This window comes from Nymphaea colorata, chromosome 9 (genome assembly GCF_008831285.2).
Source record: "Nymphaea colorata isolate Beijing-Zhang1983 chromosome 9, ASM883128v2, whole genome shotgun sequence".
NCBI classification, from domain to species: Eukaryota; Viridiplantae; Streptophyta; class Magnoliopsida; order Nymphaeales; family Nymphaeaceae; genus Nymphaea; species Nymphaea colorata.
This window is the reverse complement of record NC_045146.1, coordinates 158,219-179,726: the sequence shown is the minus strand read 5'-3', so window position 1 is coordinate 179,726 and position 21,508 is coordinate 158,219. Positions and strand designations below refer to the sequence as shown.

At 37.2% G+C, this 21,508-nt stretch overlaps 1 protein-coding gene across 1 annotated transcript; it reads left to right on the top strand.

Moving 5' to 3' along the window:
- Positions 1-11,314: 11,314 nt before the first annotated feature.
- Positions 11,315-20,199, top strand: LOC116260879 (MACPF domain-containing protein At4g24290-like). The gene is made up of 7 exons (XM_031639398.2): positions 11,315-13,058; positions 15,057-15,295; positions 16,280-16,475; positions 17,329-17,406; positions 17,497-17,680; positions 18,270-18,436; positions 19,105-20,199. The coding sequence occupies exons 1-7, from the start codon at positions 12,798-12,800 to the stop codon at positions 19,798-19,800; spliced, it is 1,821 nt and encodes a 606-aa protein (XP_031495258.1). The 5' UTR covers positions 11,315-12,797; the 3' UTR covers positions 19,801-20,199.
- The last annotated feature ends 1,309 nt before the right edge of the window (positions 20,200-21,508 follow it).

The window sequence follows — 21,508 nt, the reverse complement described above, 5'->3', positions numbered from 1 at the left end:
GCCGGAGAGAAAGGGAAGACCCGGCGGCTCTCCATTCCCTCCACCTGCGATCGTGGGGTGGAGCCGAAATCAAAAGTGTTTTGCTCCACACACACACACACGCAACCCTCGCTTTTCTCTCTTGCTCCAATGCTCAACAATGAGCAAAAGAAGAGTTTCAATAACACTTGCACATATTTATCTAAACTCCATCACATACGTGGTTGTATACTTTACGAACTTAAGATTCAAATTCGGATTTGAAATACCAATAAAGAGAATCATATCTGAATCTGAAATTTGATTTCACAATCTGAATCAGATCTGAATCCAGTTTTTACATTCATATCCTAATCTGAGTTTTGAATCGACTTTTGCAGTGCTTCAAAATATAAGAGCATTGGATATACGATATTTCCTTAAAATTAAATCTGATCTAAATCTAAATCTGAATCCAATTGATTATTTATACATATCTGAATCCAAATCTGACCAGATGTCATTTCTTAAATCTGAATCTGATCCATTTTCTTAATCGAATATTAAATTTTTTTCCATATCCGATTTTTTTAAAACAGTTTGGCCAGATATCTGATCCAAATCGGATATGTATATCCCTAAGCCTAAGGCTTATTTCCCAAAACAAGCCTGCTAGAGGATAGACCTTCATCCCTTTTATTCCAAATTGAGTTTATGTTTCTAAGTAAAAAATCATTAACAATTTACAAAAAACCAATGAAAATCAAAAGAACGTTCCGGCATATATCCCACAGAAAGGGACCCTGTATCAAATCGAAAATATTCTAATTCTACTTGAATCTGCTATTTGTAACGGAATTTCGCATGAAATTTAATATGATCACATGTGAAACGCAATTAATTAATTAAAGATATCCTTTTTTATGAAGCTTTAATTTTCATACTTGATTTCGATAATTAGGACATTTTAGGAATCAATGATAATTCAAAAAAAAAAAAAAAACTACCGGATCTGACTATACATGACAAGAACAAAGATCAGGAAGATAACGGCATAGTGAAGAAGGCTCAAAATCAAAAGGCAAGAACAGCTAGCCGTATTAATACTGCTCAAAACAAGGCAAGTGATGAAGACGAGAATCAAAGGCAATTAAATACATGCAAAAATCGCAAGAATAGCAGCAATAATGTCCAACAGGTCAAGGCAAGTACCAGTAAAGACAATATGAATGAGAGATACAGCCGTGGCTGGACGGATCAAATCATAAAGATTGAAACGGCATGAATGAACAATGCAGCCGTGGCTGGCTGCATGAAAAATCATAACGGGCCAAGTCCCTCCCCTTAATGCGTGTAACTGTTCTTTCTGTCATATATATATATATATATATATATATATACACAACACAAGGGGACCTCCCATTACCTCAAAGAAAGAGGAGGGAGGCTAATGTGTCTACTTAGTGAAATCATCTTGAAGACCGGTGGGCTCGATGTGGGTAGGAAGCTTGAGAAGGTGATAGAGTCTGTGCTCCTCACCTCCCTTTGGTAAGCCTGCTTCCGAGCTCAGCCCGATCCCTTTCTGGGCCGACTTGAATGTGGTCAATGAGAGCGTCAAGCTTTGATAATGGACCAGGTTTGATGATCTCTGTCACCTTGTCTTGTTGGTATTGGGTTCCATCTGTTAACAGAAACACCAAGAAGGCTTTCAATGTGTATTACTTGGGAGATGAAAAGTCATATCTCTTGAGAGATGAAAAGTCATGTCTCTTAGGAGATGAAAAGACATGTCTCTTGAGAGTTGAAAAGTCATGTCTCTTGAGGAATGAAAAGTTATGTATGTTAAAAGATGAAAAGTCATGTTTTTTGGAAACTAGAGACCCCTTATGTAACTCCTCTATATAAATGAGCCTCTCCACCAAAGGAATGCAAGCAAGAAATGATAGAGTAGTGGACGTAGGCCTATTGGCTGAACCACTTTAAAAATTTATGTCCCTTTAATTATTTCTTCATTTTGATTTCTTACATGGTATCAGAGCCACTAGTCCTTGTTAGTGTTGCTGCTAGATTCTAAGGATTACATCTTGTGTTGCCGCGTTTCATTCTCATGGCAAATCAATAAGCATCATCAAATACGGGAGTCAACTCTGATACGGGTATGAATTTTCTTGCTTCTCCTCTTCAGTGCCCAAGCAATTTACAGCATTTCCTCACCATCAAGTTAAATGCTGAAAATTATCTTATTTGGGAATCTCAATTCACTTCAATTTTGATCTCATTTGGTCTTATGGGATATATTGATGGAAGCAAACCTGCTCCGTCAATGTTTAGAAGTGGAACAACTGAAATTAGTTCAGAATATATTGAATGGTTGATAAATGATCAACTACTTTTGAGTTGGATTAAGTCATCTCTATCTGAAGCAATACATACCCAAATTATTGGTTTAAAAACCTCTCTAGAGGTTTGGAGCGCTCTTAGGCAGTCATATGCCATTCAATCTAGGGCTCGAATAATGAAGTTAAAATCACAGTTTCAAGTTTTGAAAAAGGGGTCTAGTTCTATGGATGTTTATATAAACAAAGCAAAATCTATTGCTCATCAATTAACCATTGCATCCAAACCTGTTGATGAAGATGATCTTGTTCTTCAAATTCTTAGAGGATTGCCAAGTGAATATCTTGCTTTTAAAGTTAGTATGGAAACTCGAAAGGACCCTGTTTCTTTGAACGAACTTCATGGGCTTCTTCTCATACAAGAAGCCAACTTAAAAGAAGATGATTCTCAAACTTTTGAATCTATTATGCCGGCTGCGAATATTGCCTCAAAACAAGTTTACAACAAGCAAACCAACTACAGAGGTCGTGGTAAAAACAACTATCAATTTAGAGGAGGAGTCCGAAGAAGTGATCAATACAAAGGTGATCGTCTTGTATGCCAAATATGTGAAAAAGTTGGTCATATTGCAAAGTTTTGTTGGTCATATACTAACTTGCTTAAAGAAAAAGAGACAACGCCTCCTCAAGCATATCATGTAGTTTCTTCTAGCACTCTGAATCAAGACATTGGAGATGACAATTGGTATCCTGACTCTGGTGCGACTCATCACATCACCAATGATATCAATAACTTGTCTATTCATGCCAAATACAAAGGTGGAGATGCAGTAAAAATCGGAGATGGATCAGGTTTGAGAATTTTTCATATTGGTTCTTCAAAGACATCTCAAAATTTAGTTTTAAATGATCTTCTTCATGTGCCCAAAATAACAAGAAACTTGTTATCTGTACAATGTTTTTCTAACGATAATGGAGTCTATTTTGAGTTTCATCCTAATATATGCTATGTTTAGCAGTAGGGAATGGAAAAAATTTTTCATCAAGGAACGAGCAGTGATGGGCTATATAAAATAGACCTTACTAGCAGAAAAAAGGAAGCACAACTTGGAGAAATACATAATATTGGGCAGTGGCACAAAAGACTTAGTCACCCTTCATTTTCCATTGTTAAAAAGGTTTTGAACAAGTGTGATTTGTCTTATTATGATTGTTTAAATTATTTATGTGAAGCTTGTCAAAAAACTAAGAGTCATAAACTTCCATTTAATGCTATTTCAAGTAAGGTGAAACGCCCGCTTGAACTCATTTATTCTGATGTATGGGGTCCAGCCCCAGTGGAGAGTATGAATGGTTTTAAGTACTATGTGATTTTTATGGATGCCTTTTCAAGATATACTTGGATTTATTTGATGAAAAAAAAATCAGACGTCAATCATGTTTTTAAAGCTTTCAAGGCACTTTCTTAAAATCTCACTGGGCACAAGATAAAATATTTTCACTCAGATTGGGGAGGAGAATTTCAAGGGCTTCAATCATATCTTGTCGATAATGGGATTGGACATAGAATATCATGTCCTCATACCCATGAACAAAATGGAGCAGCTGAAAGGAGACATAAACATATTGTTGAAACAGGTTTATCTCTAATGGCAGAAGGTAATATTCCCAAGAACTTTTGGTCCTATGCTTTTTGTACTGCTGTATATTTGATTAACCGAATTCCAACCAAGATTCTTGATTTTGCTTCTCCTTTGGAAAAATTGTTCAAAGAGAAACCCGACTATGGCTTCCTCAAAATCTTTGGATGTAAATGTTTTCCTTGTTTAAGAGCTTATCAGAAAAATAAATTAAATTATCGTTTTGAAAGATGTGTTTTCTTGGGTTATGCTCCTCAACATAAAGGATATTATTGTTTGGGTGTACGATCCCGTAAAATCTATATTTCGAGACATGTCCAATTTAATGAGAAAAAATTTCCTTTTATTGATACTCAAGAAACTAAAACTCAAGATCTAGAAACTCAAAACCAAGCTATAATTTTAACCTCCCCTCATGAATATCAGTTTTCAAACCCTACAATATCATCATCTAGTACATCCACAACTTCAGAGGAACCCTTACTTCAGTCTAAAACAAATAGTGAATTTCAACCTGAAACTCTTGGAAATGAGGAGCCTACCCAATCCAATGAAAATGAACCAAATCAAGAACGAGTCCATCCTATGACTACTAGATCTCAAGTGGAAATCTTCAAACCTAATTCTAAATACAATGAGTTCCATAAATATTTTTCTAGCAAACACTCTCTTCCAAGAGCTCTTGTCTCCACTCTTCTTGAAGATAAAGAACCCTCAAGTTTCAAGGAAGCATATGAAGATGAAAATTGGAGGAAGGCCATGCAAGAAGAATATGATGTTTTTATTCGAAACAATACTTGGAAACTTGTTCCAAAGAAAGAAGCCAAACACATTGTAGGATGTAAATGGGTGTTCAAAATCAAGCGAAAGGCAGATTGATCATTGGAAAGATACAAGGCTAGACTCGTCGCTAAGGGATATAGTCAAAAAGAAGGAATTGACTATACTGAAACCTTCAGCCCTGTTGTGAAACCTACTACAATTCGGACAGTATTGACTATTTCTATTAGTCACAAATGGAAAATACATCAGCTGGATATTCAAAATTCATTCTTATATGGATCTATTTCAGAAGAACTATATATGGCTCAACCACCCGGATTTCATAATCATTCTTTTCCAAATCATGTATGCAAGCTTGAACGTGCTTTATATAGTTTAAAACAGGCTCCTAGGGCATGGTTTGCCCGTCTTAGTCTATTCCTCCAAAATCTTGGTTTTAAAGGGGCTCAAACAGATTCATCTCTTTTTATTTTGAGAAAAAGAGAAATACTTCTATATGTTTTGGTATACGTGGATGACATGATCATAACAGGAAGCTCACCAGAATATATTCATAAAATTATTTGTCAGTTCAAAAGTGAGTTTGCCATTAAAGATCTGGGTGAGCTTCATTTCTTTTTGGGCATAGAAGCAAAAAGAATTGACAATAAGCTAATATTGTCTCCAAAGAAGTACATATTCGAGCTTCTCAAAAGAACAAATATGCTTGGAGCTAAGGGAGTTTCAACTCCCATGGCATGTTCTCCTGCTTTATCTGCTCAAACTGGATCAAATTTTTATGATTCAACTCTTTATCGCAGCATTGTTGGCGTTCTTCAATACTCTACTGTGACTCGTCCAGACATCTCTTATGCTGTCAATAAAGTTTGTCAATACATGCATCATCCTACTGATGGCCATTGGGATGCCGTAAAGAGAATCCTAAGATATTTGAAGCACACTATTGATTATGGCCTTGTTATTAGACCTAGTTTAGTTTTAAATATTAATGCTTACAGTGATGCAGATTGGGCAGGATGTCTTGATGATAGACGCTCTACAGGTGGATATGCAGTGTTTATTGGATCCAATCTAGTTTCATGGAGTGCTAAAAAGCAGTCAGTTGTCTCTCGTTCTATCACTGAGGCTGAGTATCGATCAATTGCCAATACTACTGCTGAAATCATGTGGTTACAATTTTTATTAAAAGAACTTTGTGTTGATCAATCACAACCTCCCATATTATGGTGCGACAACATCGGCGCAACCTATCATGCAGCTCATCCTGTGTATCATAGTCGCAGCAAACACATAGAGATTGACCTTCATTTTGTTCGAGAAAAATTGGCTAAAGGAGATTTGAAAATTCAGTACAACTCTTTCAAAGATCAGGTTGCTGATATTTTAACTAAGCCACTTAGTAAGCAGCACCATTATCAAATAATTAACAAGCTCAATCTCATTGTTGGAGCATTGAGCTTGCGGGGGGATGTTAACAGAAACACCAAGAAGGCTCTCAATGTGTATTACTTGGGAGATGAAAAGTCATATCTCTTGAGAGATGAAAAGTCATGTCTCTTAGAAGATGAAAAGACATGTCTCTTGAGAGATGAAAAGTCATGTCTCTTGAGGGATGAAAAGTCATGTATGTTGAAAGATGAAAAGTCATGTCTTTTGGGAACTAGAGACCCCTTATGTAACTCCTCTATATAAATGAGTCTCTCCACCAAAGGAAGACAAGCAAGAAATGATAGAGTAGTGGACGTAGGCCTATTGGCTGAACCACTTTAAAAATTTATGTCCCTTTAATTATTTCTTCATTTTGATTTCTTACACCATCTAAGCGCTGAGCTCAGACACAGGCTTACCAAAGGGGGGGATGAAGGAGCCTACGCTCTTAAATCACCTCCTCAAGGAGCACCCTCATCGAGCCCACCTTTCTTCGACGTTATTTCACCAATCACAGGTATTCTTTCTCTCTCTCATCTCTCTCTCATGAGCAATTTCTTGCTACTTTTCTTATGGTCTCTTTTTTTTTTAATTTGAAAGGTAATCTTCTGTATTGGTAAGGAATGAGTGATGTGGTAGTATTCCTGTTTGATTGAGATAAAGTGACCCTCGTCTTGAAGTGATAACCAAAAGGTAAGTTTGGGTAGCAGGGATGGAGCCAAAAAGTTTTCGTTATAGGGATTGAAAAATATTAGTTTCAAAATTTTAAGAGAGATTGAAAATATAATTTTCCAAACTTTTCATATATGTTAAACTAAAAATTTAAAAATTTACATGTAAAATTTTAAAATTTGATTTGAGCGATAGCCCTTGTTGGCTGATCAGTAGTAAATGTATACAAGGGATTAACACAATGGTTTGGGGTGAGATCCAGTAGGTGTCAAGTCTCATTTGAGTATCAGGGGCTAAGCACAACTAGAGTAACACCTTGAGGCACCAAAAATAAACTCTATTTCCTACTCAACAAGAAATTGTGTATAAGCTTTAGCTCTCTGTCATCTACAAATAAGGAATTAGATAGAATTTTCAGCTCTTTACCATCCAGAATTCTTTAGGTAGTATCTGGTGTTAAACTATTCAAAAGTCTCCAAAAATTTAATATTCTTACAGTCATAAAGTAAGCCACATTGCTCCCCTTTCACTTTCCTTCAAATATATTTGTCAGATGCAACATGCAAGATGAAAATTAATAAGGTTTGTTTTTTTCTCCAGTGAATATGGAGATATAGTTGAGGTGGTGATCTTAGGGTAAAGGCCGAAGTCATGCTGAAGTCTGCGGTCTTTGTGAACTTGGTGCTTCAGGGACAACCTAAGCTCTTGCTGAAGCTGAATGGCTGCGATGCCTGGATGCGTCTTCAAACAAAGAGAATCTTGATCGGCAATGGCGGTTGCTGGCAGCACCGCTACCTTCCTCTAGCAGGAGGAACAGCAGCAGAGGTGCTTGAGACTTGAGAAAGAGAGAGATATCTTGACGTTGTGACATTCACTCAACTGGTACCCATCTGATTTGCATAGCATGAGAAGAAAGCTTGGACGATGAATTATCAGAAGTTCACTTGAATCCATGGATGAGAAGAGCCAAATACTTGGTCATTTTTCCTGATTCTGCACCTCCAAGGCAAGCTGCTAATAATTGATTTGTTGGTAAAATCTGGAAGCCCCTTATAACCATTTAACTTTACCTGTCAAAATCAAAGACCCAAAGAACTCTGTTATCAATTGAAATTCAGACTGCAAACGAAAGAATCTCTCTCTCTCACACACACACTGTAAATTCATGGTAGGTGTGAGCTGCCCATTTCTAGATTACGCTGCCATTTGTACCACGGCACTGTAGATGTTTAATCTCAAGCTGCCAAGAACTATATTCTGCAGATTTCCATGGGGGCTTATGCCACACTGTACAATTTATGCTCCTGTTCAGACTTCGAAAGTGCAATGGAAGAGCAATTTTTAGTCTTTGAATGTGTACTGCAACAACTAGTTTCCTGCAACTCGATTTCATTAACTCGCATCTGAACAATTTCATCGAGAAAAATATTGCCAGGTCCGTGTAAGATCTCCATTTGCTCATAGACCTCACGGCGCCTCTTCTGATAAGCTTTTTTTTTTCCTCATAATGGAAAACCGTAAAAGTGAAAGGACTGGCAAATGAACAAGTGATCCTCTAATATACATATATATATATATATATATATATATATATATATATATGAGAGAGAGAGAGAGAGAGAGAGAGCTATTAAATTTGTATTAAAAAAATATTTGAAACAAAAGGTGAACATCTTAATGTGTTTATAAACTTTATTTCAATATAAGTCATGCTTTAATTCAAGTTACTTCTGTTTTACTATCAAAATAGTGATGTCATACGAGCCATTCATCTTTTGATTATTAAAGAAACATGAATAAAAATAATAATAAACAGACTTAATACATGTTTCTCGTCAAATCATTTTTAAGATCACATCATAAGGTTAGATTGCAAAACAAACACTTCAATGAGAAAAGAGCATGCATGAAAAGGGGAAAGGAAAATTGAGTGGAAAACGACGAAACTCTTCAAGTCATATACGACTTTTATGCAGCCAGCTTGACACACATAAAAATATTTGCTGACAATTGACATCCCGCTGCTGTTTGACGTCAAAAATGATGCTCACTTGACTCAACGGTAGATCCCCGCCACTTTCTTTGCCAAAGACTCAAAAACATGTTCTAGCTTTCTTTTTCAAAATAAAATCTTGCCTTAGAAAAAGGAAGATCTTTTCTTTTTTGTAAAATAAAAAAAACATGGTGCAAAAATCTAAAAAAAAAAATTATACAAACCCCTTTCTAAGCGTGAAATTGAAATATTCAACACGAGCATGTTCTTGATATTAATTTCTCAAAAGTTAAAGAGTGTCTTCATAAAATACTCAAACTAGAATATCTGATTTTCTCTCCAAAGTCAATACTGTTGTAGCTTTTGGTGATGTGAAGTCCAAATCGTAGACTATAAAAAGGATCAATGCGATTTCACAAGGTACCAATTGTCCAAGACTTGTTGTACACAAAACTTCAAGGGCCTTTTGACTTTGATGGCCGCTTACAAACAGGAAGGAGCACCGAAAAACAATGATTCGAAAAGAACGCCTATCATTTCGGATGGATAGAAGCAAGCTGGTCTACATTCATTTGCTTAAGTGGATTTGAAACGAATCTGATCTGGAAAATGATATTTCCAAGATTTTGGAAAGTTCTTAAGTTACCTCACCTTTATACCCAAGGCAAATGTTGGTTTGGCGTAGAAGTAAGGTGCAAAATATATATATATCATAGTTACAAATAAGGTTTCGGAGTTTTAAACGATGAGGTTTTTGTCGGGTATAATACAACCAGCTTAAAAAAAAAAGAAAAAACGCAAAAAATATGGTAAATTTTTTAATATTTTAAAAAACTAAAAATATGAGAAAAATAAAATAAGTGAGAAGCTAATAACACAAATATTACAAGATAAGTAGATTTGCAACAAATAAAAAATGAAAAGAAATTGTTTGGTAATAAAAAAACTGAAAAAAATGGCAAAAGGATAAAAAGGTAAAAAAATGAAAAAGACACGTTAAAAATATGTTTTTTTCGTTTTTAACCTTTTAAAAAAACACACTTTAATTTGTATACAGTCATTTAATTTATCATGTTTTTTTTTTGAAAAAAAAACGTTTTTTCTGTTACTAGGAATTATATATATATATATATATATATAATTCCTAGTGACTAGACATTTTACGGACATCTGGGGACATAAGATCTTGATCGTCTGATCTATGATCGAATGACCCAAATCTTACTTCACTCTCTCTATGTCTGACTCTTTCTCTCTCTACCACACACACACGCCTTTTTCAAAGGTGAGTGTTATGGGCCGTCCGATCTTAGATTTGATGCACAGATCCGATGTTCATAAGTGTACAAAAAAGTTGGAGTCACCATATGTATATATTTTCAAAGATGGGCAGGTGCTTAGTTGATAATGGTCATACATAATGTATATGTATCTTTTAGAATTTAGATTAAATTGTTTCGTCCAATACCTTCAGGTCTTCTTAGGTCAGTTGTCAATGTATTGATGAGAATATATTGAGCGGCTTGATAACGTGAATGAGGTGGCAAAATGAATTCCCGTAATATTCTTTTAACTAAAAGTTAATTTATAAGCAAATAATAATTGGCAAGTATGGTTTTTAATTATCTAAACAGCAATATAGGCAGGGGCAGAGCTAGGATTTTTTTTAGGGTCGGGTCAAGACGATTTGAGAGTCGGGCCAGGGTCGAATCAAGAGGAGCTATCGATCGAACCAAAAACATTTCTTGGGCTCACCGGGCCATGGCCCCAGCGCCCCCTCCCTTGCCCCTCCATATAGGACGGGTTAAGATATGACGCCAATGTCTGACATGGTTTTCAATTGTCAATAAAAGATCGAAGTCATCATAATCAACCAAATTTCTCATAAGTTGCTTTCATAAAGGATATATGACAATCACACGATTGCCCACCAACCGGGTGGACGGGCGGAGAGACTCCAGAGATGCTTCCAAAAGTCAGTCAACGAGCATTCTTTTTAATAATTGAAATGTTTTTTTTATTATTCATTTATTTTTTTCTGTTAAAAATATTTACAAGTTTTACTGAATCAAATGATATTCTAATTCTATTTGAACCTGTGATTTTCTAGATTGATTCAAACCTTTCATTATATAAGAAACGAAAACGAAATCCACCACGAAAACTTAGTGAAGTTTCATATGAAGTTATGAGTTGATATGAAATATTTCCTCTTGTTTTGGAGATACCAAAAGTATATGTAATTGTTTCATGAATATGACATAAAGAGAGCATTCAATGATCTTGAAACGTGAAACATTTACAAATTATTTCATTAACAAACTCTTAAAAACCATAAGAACACCAAATAAAATATAAGAAAGGTATCTTCTATTAAGCTGTTTCATACTTTATTTTAACAAAACTTTTCATGAAATGATAACAATGTAAATGGCCCGGATATAACTTCTAGTTGAATTTTTGAATCTGCAGGAGATTTTTTTAAATTTTATATATTTCTTGATCTAATTGAGTAGCCAGTTATAATCGGTCAGAACTGACCTCAAAATATATGAAGTCACATATACGTACGGATCCCCTGTGGTGAAATCCGTGAATTGGAGGTCGTCCATGGGAAAAAAAGGTAAAGGACTGGTGGCATTTGATAAAAGACGGGCCCAGTCAAGGTGCGGCTTGAACAGAAGACATGTATGTCTCTTCTTCAAGGGGAAACAAAATTTATATCGCCGGGGGCCACCTGTCTGTTTGATTTTTCAACGTCCTCGAGCGTTCCATATTCTCTTTGCCACAAACCACTCCCCTGGGCCCCCTTTTTGACAAAAGAAGAGCAAAAGCCCCTTCACCAACATCATCATCATCGTCCCCGCGACTTCACCGTGCCGACATCCCCATGGCTGCCCGATCTCATCACCACCGTCTCTCTCCTCTCACTGGACAGCCTGCCATAACTCACCTTCAAACCCCAACTGTTTTTTCTTTCACGTCATCTCCTCCACCTTTCCGCCCTCCCAATCAGTAGACCCCTCCGAGCCTCTCACTTTTTCTTGCCTTCAAGCATCAGCATCAGAAGAACAAGAGAAATTGGAGGGTGAAGTTTTCTTCGATTGCTTCTTCTTCGCCTTTCTCTCTTATTAGTTCTGATCCCCAATTACTTTCGTTTTTGCTTTTTGCCGCCTTCTGTATAGCTCCCCATCATTAGACTCAGCTGCTTTTCTTCTCCCCAATTTCGTCTTTCAAGTTTCAACTATCAGCAATTCAGCATCAGAAGAAGAAGGAAGTTGAGGAGTGAAGCTTTTCTCACCACATTCATCGTCCTCCTTCCTCTTATCAAACGTCTCCCAGTGTTTCCATTTTGTTTCTGTCTCTGTGTATAATTTCTCAAGTTTTCCTCAAAAACCATCGTGGCTTCTCCTACGAAGGTTACCAGCTGACCTCGAAAACCCACCTTTTCTTTACTTCCTTTCTTTCACGTAGAGATTCTTGAAGAATTCTTTATGGTCCGATCTCTTAAATCGACCAAGCGGGACACCTTTTCAGTTTTCTGACTGTGCGTATAATTTCTCAAGTTCTTCTCAAAAACCATCGTAGCTTCTCCTACGAATTTTACCAGCTAACCTCCTCCATCTTCCATTTTCAAGTGATAGAAAACCCGCCTTTCTTTAATTCCTCTGTTTCACGTAGAGATTCTTTCTCTTAAGTCGACCAAGTAGAGGACCTTTTCACGCTTTCAAGAGGCGCTTCACAATAATTCTGTCTTCTTCTACAAAACCAATCAGAAAAATTTAACCTCTTCTAGTTGCAGGATACACAAACGCCCCCTCCTTCCTCCATCATTATCAATTGACGTTCTCTTCAACCCACCCATTCCGCAACGGCGGTTACATATTTTTTCTGAAGAGAAAGCATCCGTCGCGCTGCTTGTATTCGAATTGAAAACGGTTGGGCAGCTCGTTGACGGCGGCAAGATAAGGGTAGGCTGGGAAGAAAATGGGGGAACCAGGGAAGACGAGGGCGGAATTGGCGGCGGAAAGGGCGATAGGGGCGTTGGGGATGGGCTACGACCTGACCAACGACGTAAGGCTGGCGTATTGCAAGGGCGGAGGCCGGCTGCTGGAGCTCCACGAGGCGCAGCCGCCGCAGAAGGTGCGGCTGCCGGACGGCACGGTCGTCGCCGGCGTCCCCGGCTGCGTCAGAGTCGACAAGGGCGAGAGGCTCCGGTTCAAGACCGACGCTCTCTCCTTCCAGCAGGTCTCGTCCTTCTCCCCTTCACGTTTCACCTTCCATCAAACCTGCTCCGTTGTCCATTGTGTTCTCGACGTCTACTTTCTTTACCGTTCGCCTCTCAGATGGACGGTGCTCGTTTTTTGCTTCATTTAACGACGGCAGGGATTTTAGATCTATTTAACCGCTGAATTTGTTTAGAGTGCCACTCGTTGCCTTTTCTTTCATGATCACGGCACAGAACTTCTTCGACATTTCCGGTTTCCTTTGGGGATACATTGGTCATTTCGGTTTGTTTTGCCCACCAGCTAGCTTGGAAAATAAACGGTCAGGTTATGTGGGGTAAGGTTCGGATATATTTAAATTATTTAATTGAATTCTGTAAAGAAATTTAAATTTGGTTACTAATGGGGATTCATATCGATCATAATTTTTTTTTATTGAATTTGAATCCGACTCTAATATATGACAGAGATTCGATAAAGATCTAACACAATACATATAAATGTCGGATTTAGGCTAGGTAGTTGGATCTGAATTCAGTTTAAAAATACGTTTGTATCTACATCTCTAAAAAATATATATATCTTGGCCGTCTTAATTCTTTTCTACTTCATAGTAGGGTTGCTTGCCGTGTTTGTGTTACTTGTGTTACTTGGAGACATTTTAACATGTTGTACTCGTATTTAGTTATATTTCAACAAGAAATGTTTCCTTTAACACTAAAAAAACAAAATTTTTATGCATACACTTTCTTGAAAAATATTAATTCGTATAGAAGATAATTGTACTTAAGTAAATTTGTTCGTGTCAATGAATCGTTGGGAACAAACTTGAAGCAGCCTGATCAAGTTCATAGATTTTTTTCATAATCCAATGAGAATTAGAACCTTTCTCGGTTAAGAGATTTCTTGCCCTCATACATAAAAAAGGGATGCAATCTGCATGAGTGATTGCATAGAACGTTTGCTGATTTAAATGAATTAATTGGCTTATAAGGAGTACTACGTGCTACGCGCTGTTTATTTTTAAATTAATATTTTAACAGCTTTTATTTATATTTCATGTGTATTTATGTATTTATTTAAAATATCATCTGCCCATTTCAATTCAATCCAATTTTCAACTGTTTTAGCGCTGGCTTTCACCAAAACGAGATGCCAAGGAATGTCCCTTCTCAAAAAAAGGTTTATTACATCCCGTCAACTAGGCGGGTCACATATGAACAGCCAAGATTTTCACTTAAAATGAAGAATATTAATATAAATCGAAGTCCGATTAGCTATCAATTGTCTGCTCCACCAAAAAAATCCTGCTTTTCATTTCAAAAAGGTGAGAAAAGATTTCTTGACTTCTGTGCTATGAAGTTCGCTATGAGCATAGCTGATCGGACTGGCGGGTGAGTGAAAGCCTCAGTCGCCGGGGTTCCATTCTCGTAGGCACTATAGTCATGGGTAATATATATCAACAATACCTTTTGTGACTAGATTCTGAAAAAAATAGTTGTATAAAAATTTGCTTTAAGCAAGCCTACTTGAGCTGAAACGGACCGAGCTTACTTAGTTTCAATTCAATTCATTTTAGTAAATGAGTTGACTTGTGGCTCGAGCTCAACTCAAGACCAGCTTATTTTCCAGTCCTACCCACTGTGCTTTGTCTTGTATCATGTTAGATGCTTTGGGAGCCATTGACACAGTTCATTCTCAGATATACTTTATGAATGTTGAAACATCATGACCCAGAAGAATATGTATCATTATAGACTGTCAGAGAGACAAACTTGTATAGAAGAAAAACAATGAGGAAGAAGATAGTATTGCACTCCCATGCCCGCAGAACACAAAGAAAATCTTCAAAATGTTTGACACTTTGATTGTAGAAGTTGCACCTTACTTTTGTTGAACCTTCCCTATATTTGCAAACTCTTTGTCATTGTGCACTGCATGGATGACTTCAGAACTGTTCAGTAAGGGGTTGGTGTTGTGGTTAAGGGTTTATGTTTCGGCTTTGCTTTGTTTCCTGCAGATGTCAGAGCATTTCAACCAGTGGCTCTCTTTATCTGGCAAAATCCCCTCTGGTTTATTCAATGCTATGTTTGGGTTCCATGGTTGCTGGCAGAAGGATGCTTCTACTACAAAAAGCCTCGCCTATGACGGGTGGTTTATAACGCTTTACAATGTTGAGCTAGACAGATCTCATATTGGATTACAAAAGCATGTCAAACGAGAAGTTCCATCTGCGTGGTATCCTGCTGCATTAGCCAGGTAATGGTGTTCAGATTTTGTTTTTCTCCTGTATGTTCTATTAGCATTTGATCGAAGGAAAATATGAAGTTTTGAAATCCGCTTCCCTTATATCACTACTATTGCCAATCCTTGATGTAGGCTGTCATAGTAGATGATAGATTTGAGTCCTTGGTTGACAACTTGCTCTAAATGGGTTAGGACCATCCTTTTTCTGTCTCTTCCAGTTCCCCAGAATATGGAATCAGAATCACACTGGGATCATGCATGTGTGTGTTTCTGTACCCATTATTCACCTGCACCAAGTTATTTGGAAAGTAGTGCACCTGCGGTCATAGAACATGGCTTTCTAGTATTGTTTTTGGGGTCATTCTAAAGATTTTTTTTTCTTTTTGCAACCAAAGAATTTTTTTTTCTTTTTTGCAACAAAAACATACCATCATGTTCAGTATGTTTGGGAACTTCTTAAGGGTTCAGACTAATTTAGTCAAAATACCCTGCCCACAAGTTCCCATTGTGAACTTGTAGGAACCTTAAAGAATGAAACCATCTTATGTAGTCATCAAGTTGGACCCTTCGGATCAGAAGCTGACTAATAAAAGATGTGCACCACATTGAACTCTTTCCAGTTTCTAAACATTTGTCATCAATTATATGTGTCACATGTTTTAGCATTGCTATACCTCGAAAGCATGGAATAAGATGAAATAGAAAGGAAAAAACTAGTGGACAGGTGCATGCTTCGAAGAGTATAAATTATGGTAACAGATAAGCAGTTGAGAAGGAAATATTCAAGGTAGATGAATGGAAGTCCACAATTGCACCACTGCTGATTCCTGGGATCAATTTAAAGGACTAGACCTACTTGAATTCCAAATTATCTATAACAAAACAGTTTCGATGCTTAGTTCAGTGCTCCTTTTTGTACCTTTTTTTTTTTCATAAAATAGATATATTTCAGTACTCTCCCTTGTGCTATACATTCAGCCGTCTATCTGTTTTCAGGTTTATTGAGAAATATGGAACTCATGTCATCGTGGGGGTGAAGATGGGAGGCAAAGATGTGGTTCATGTCAAGCAGCAGCACAAGTCAATGCTTCAGCCTGCTCAAATGCAGAAAATGCTAACCAAGTTAGCGGATGATAGATTTGCAGATGCCGGGACAACCTCCATTCTGAGCCCTGTCAAATCATCAAGCAATGTAAGGATTCATCATATTGGTTCAAACCATAAAAGCTTGCATGCAAATTTGGTTTATAAAAATGTCAATCGCAGAAAGAGTGAAAATCTGGATCTCATTTTTCTCTTTGACTGATAATGCGTATTTAACTGGTGTTTTTGAATTACCCGGAAGAAGTTATGATTTCCACTATGAACAGGGATAATTCTTACATTAAGTTTGTGTCTGTGTCTAGCCTAAGGAGTCGAATATGTTTCTTTAGTGATATTTTCTCATTTTGTCAATTCTTTATACCAGATATGAGGTTTCTGCTCCTTTCTCTTGAACACTGAAATTGTTCTCCTTAGGAGTACTATTTAGCACATTTGTAGGTAATAAATAGAAAAATGAAACCTACGCAAAAATCAAACCAAGCTATTGTCAATTTGAAAGAAAATGGTTGATAATTTGGGACATCATTAATATACATTATGTTTAATTGAACATTTGCAGCTAAGATCCTCAAGATATCATAGACCTGCACATTCATATACATACAGATGGACATACATATGTGTATGTGGTTCCATTGCATATCTTTCTAAACCTTATAGATCAACTCCTTGTACCAGTCCCACATCTCAATACCTGTATATATCTGCAGCACATGCTTCCGCAGTCTGCAATCCACTCTTTGTCTTCGTAACATCCTTACACCAGTACACACACACTCTCTCTCTGTATGCCTATGTCTTTTGTGCTTTTCTATCCTTCCACAGTCATTTATTTTGAATATGGTCAGTTTTCATGCAAGTCTTTAAACTACTTCTTGTTGCAATAGTCCACATCTATTTAAGCTTCTGTGACTGAACAAACTAGCTGTTTCGGAATTCAGGATGCCCAGCTGGCAATTCGTGAACATCGTGTAACATTCTCAAATTCTGGGAGCACAATCTCTCATTCAAAAAAAGAGGTGTTTTTTATCTTCCATTAATCAACATTTATTCATGCCAAAGTACCTCAGAATGTAAATAATACTTCTTCGCTTGATAATCTTGTACAGGCTGTGGTGAGCATTTGCATCCGAAGAGGAGGTATCGATACTGGGCAAGAGCATAATGAATGGCTAGCTACAGTTCCACTGGCACCTGATGCAATTTCAATGTCACTTGTGCCTATAACATCTCTCTTAAATGGGGTCCCTGGAAGTGGATTTCTAATCCATGCAGTAAATCTCTACTTACGCTGTAAGACACTAGATTATAGTCAGGCCCCCGTAGTGTCCTTTTTCTCATGATCCATGATATAAGCAATTGTATGCATTGACATCTAACAGAGCTATTAAGCTCAACTCATGCAAAACTAGGAAGAGGGTAGGGCCACAAATTTTTTCTTGGTGTTTGGGGGTCAACCATAAAAGGATTTCTGAAAAAAAAAAAAATTGCAGATTCTGTCTGTGTTACTGCTAGGAGGTCTCTGATTCTAAAGAATACAGGAACTCCTCAAGTTATGTGCAAATGATATCCGTATGAGTTTAGTTCCTTTTTTCTGCTCCTTACTTGGAAGTATCTTATTCCATTGTATCTGTTTTTTTCTAGTTTAGTGCATAACTGATTGTGCTGTAACTTCAACGTTCTTCACAGGCAGCCTCTTTTCAACTAAATAGTGAATTTTATGTTTATTATGACTAAATTTTCGTGATATATATATATATATTATTATATATTATTTATATGTATATATATATATTATGAACTGAACATAGCGTGAACTGAGTAAAAAAGAAACTGTCGAGTGTCAAATTCCAGATTTTAACTCTGATTTAGCTGACTTCAGACAAGCCTGCAATAGAGGAACTCCACAACTTTTTGGAATATCAACTTCCCAGGCAATGGGCTCCTGTATATGCAGAGCACTCACTGGTACTACAACCTAAGCAGACACACTCTTCAAAGCTCCAATTCTCGATTATGGATTCTGCCCTCTATGTCAATACTACTAAAGTAAGTGACTTTTCTAGTCCAACCATCCATTTAGACCTTCCATTAACTGTTATTTCCAAAGTAGCATGGAGTTAGAGCTATTACTCAATGGGCTATTGGCATCATTTTGATTGTCATTTCAACAATTATTTTGTACATCAAATAAACATTCTAGTAACAAAGGATTCTGGGTCCTTCTAAACATGAACTGCAAGAGTGTGTGTGTGTCCATTCATGTGCATGGTGCATGCCCATATAGGTGTCTGCACAATACATGCAAAAAATATAAAAAATTGCACCATCTTGATATATATCTGATCACGAATTGATGCACTCATAACTTCAACTTCCATAAGAACGTACCTCGTCCAGTTAGCTTCATAACTTATTGTGCATCCTCAATTCTTGTGGCTGTTATAATTAATACTCTATATGTAAATAATGTGTCCGCTCTAAACGTCATGACAACGACCTTTCTTGGTATCAGGCATTCCTTCTGGTTTCTCTTCTTTTAGGTCTTTCTTGTGTACATGTGTGTGCATGAATGTTTAATTTGTGCATGTGGACAATCTCGAAACCACCCATGTTAAACTTCTTTTCACCAACAGGTGTGAATGTCATCCTTAGTATGGGTCTACTGCTTCACTTTGCATGCCTCTGACAAATGAAAATGAAACCATCATTTGTAGGTTGACTCTGAAAGGAAGCCTGTGACTGGAATACGCCTCTTCCTAGAAGGAAAGAAGCAAAACAGGCTTGCAATTCATCTCCAGCACCTTTCCTCACGTCCTGGGATATTCCAAGTATCTGATGATCTTGCTTATGAAAGCGATATCTGTGAGGACCGCCGCTACTTCGACCCTGTGAAGTGGAAGTTTTTCTCACGTGTGTGTACTGCTCCAGTAGAACTCAGTATTGCTTTCAATGATGATGCAGCTGGTGTGGTCACACAGGCAAGCTTTCATGTGGCTGAAGTTAACATGAAGAAGGTCCTCTTCCTTAGGCTTGGATTTTCAATGGTGAAAAATGCTCGGATTCGGAGATCAGAGTGGGATGGGGCATCAAGTCCAACTCATAAGTCAAGTGTCTTCTCTACATTGATAAGCACACGTCTTGGTTTTAGCCAGGTGCCATTGTCAGCATCATTAGAGAAGGTGGACATGAATTCAGCAATTTTTGCTGGTGGTCCACCAAGTCCTACAAAGGCACCAAAGATGCTGAGGTTTGTGGACTTAAAAGAGGTAGCAAGAGGTCCAGAGGACACCCCAGGATACTGGGTAGTGACAGGTGCAAAACTGTGTGTGGAGGGTGGCAAAATAGCAGTGCAAGCGAAGTATTCACTGCTGACTATTCATGGTGATAGTGATGATGAGAGTGCGTATTAAGCACAGAAATGGCACAAAGCTGACTGACTTGCTTCGGAATGCGAGGCTATATTGACATCTATGATCAGAAGGATGGATGTTCGCATGGAGCATTGAGCACCTGTAGATACCACCCTCTTTAATGTCTGTACAGTTGTTTGACATGTTGGATTTTTGACAGCTTTTCTGAAATTTAGACATGCTCTGCTTACTTGGGCCTTAATGAGAGTTCAGGAAGTTCTGGACAGCCGCACTGGAGCATTCTGCAGGAAATTCATTTCCACTGGATTGTATAAATTTGGTTTTCCTTTTCTCTCTCTGTTTTATACTCTCTCTCTACTAATTCTTTCGAATTGAAGACTTACTGGAAAAAGAAAAAAAGGAAAGAGAAAATTTTCTCGTGCAAGTGTATAAAGATTTTTTTCTCCTGAGTATCAATTCCAGTACACGAAAGACAAGTTGAATGCTGGACTCTGTGGCATGACTCGAACAAAATGCAGCAAGGTAAACAGCAATATAAACTACAATGCTGATACTGTTCTACCAGAGGTCCATAAAACCGTAATATCAGAAACCAAAAAGAAACTTCAAGTAGTTGTATGTGCAGCTCTAAAATTTTCTCCAATCGTCAAGTATTTGCTATAAAGGGAGAATTGAAATCTTCAGTTTGAAAGTAACATATCAATGGTCAAAACAATCCAAACTTATGCTATACACGATGGTTTCAACCAAGCATCAAAATTAAGTGCTTAGGTGGAAGTTGCACAATTCCGATGGAAAATGGATCTTTCTTGAAGAAATACTTGAAAATATGTATAGAAGGTCCTTCTTAAGTTTTACATCAATGTGAACTTGAAGCAACTTAATGTTGACCAATTTGTATTATGGGAGGTTAAAAAGATCAAATAAATGGATCAAATTTTACATGCTAACCGACCAAAACTTTTTCTTCTTATTCAAGCATGTCATCCAAAATGCAAATCATTATTACATGTTCAAATAAAGGCAAGGAGCCTATCTCCCAGCAACCTTCCATTGGAACCAAAGAATAATCATTGTCCACCAAGCAAAGTTGGTATTTAATGTGACCTCTTGATCAATCTGCTATTGACTGTACTTTCACGGGCCCATATATGGTTTATATGGTTGTGTGTGCAGAACAAAGAACAAATAGTGACCTGAACTGGATTCATCCTCACATATTGTTAAAAGAAAAAGAAAGAAGTTGTAACATTCCAATCACATTTTGAATTTGCCAAGCTGGACCTATTACACAATCAGGTCAAAAGTCCAAATATACACACACATGTTCTACAAAGGGGATGAAATCCTGTGGACATTTAGACCTCTGTCTAATTGCAGCTGCTCGAGACAATGTCTCCCGGCAGTGCTGTGAGAAGCCTGAGGATTTCTCCTTTAAAACCCAGATGGAGAAATCCAAGGATCCTACACACATACATACATATGGGAAAAATCAATGCTGAGGTATGTCGGTAGCTGCTACATGGCTATAGTTCAAAAATTTGTCAAGAAAAATCCTCATTAAAATCATCTTCAACTGTCGTTGCACCAGAAATAGTTACTTTTAGTGACAATTTTCAAAATTTTCGCCATCCAACATTATTAGGCACACATGGTAGCATTGAACTATATATAGTATATACATTTTTTGTAAGCAAGTTTTTTCGTATTTGTATCTGGATTTGAACTCAAAATTATATGCCAAACC

Excerpts from the sequence above, each read along its gene's own strand:
- LOC116260879 (XM_031639398.2), top strand. The coding sequence starts at position 12,798 with ATGGGGGAACCAGGGAAGACGAGGGCGGAATTGGCGGCGGAAAGGGCG. Across the intron at positions 15,296-16,279 it reads TATCCTGCTGCATTAGCCAG|GTTTATTGAGAAATATGGAA; the intron begins GTAATGGTGTTC and ends ATCTGTTTTCAG. Across the intron at positions 17,681-18,269 it reads AGTAAATCTCTACTTACGCT|ACAAGCCTGCAATAGAGGAA; the intron begins GTAAGACACTAG and ends AGCTGACTTCAG.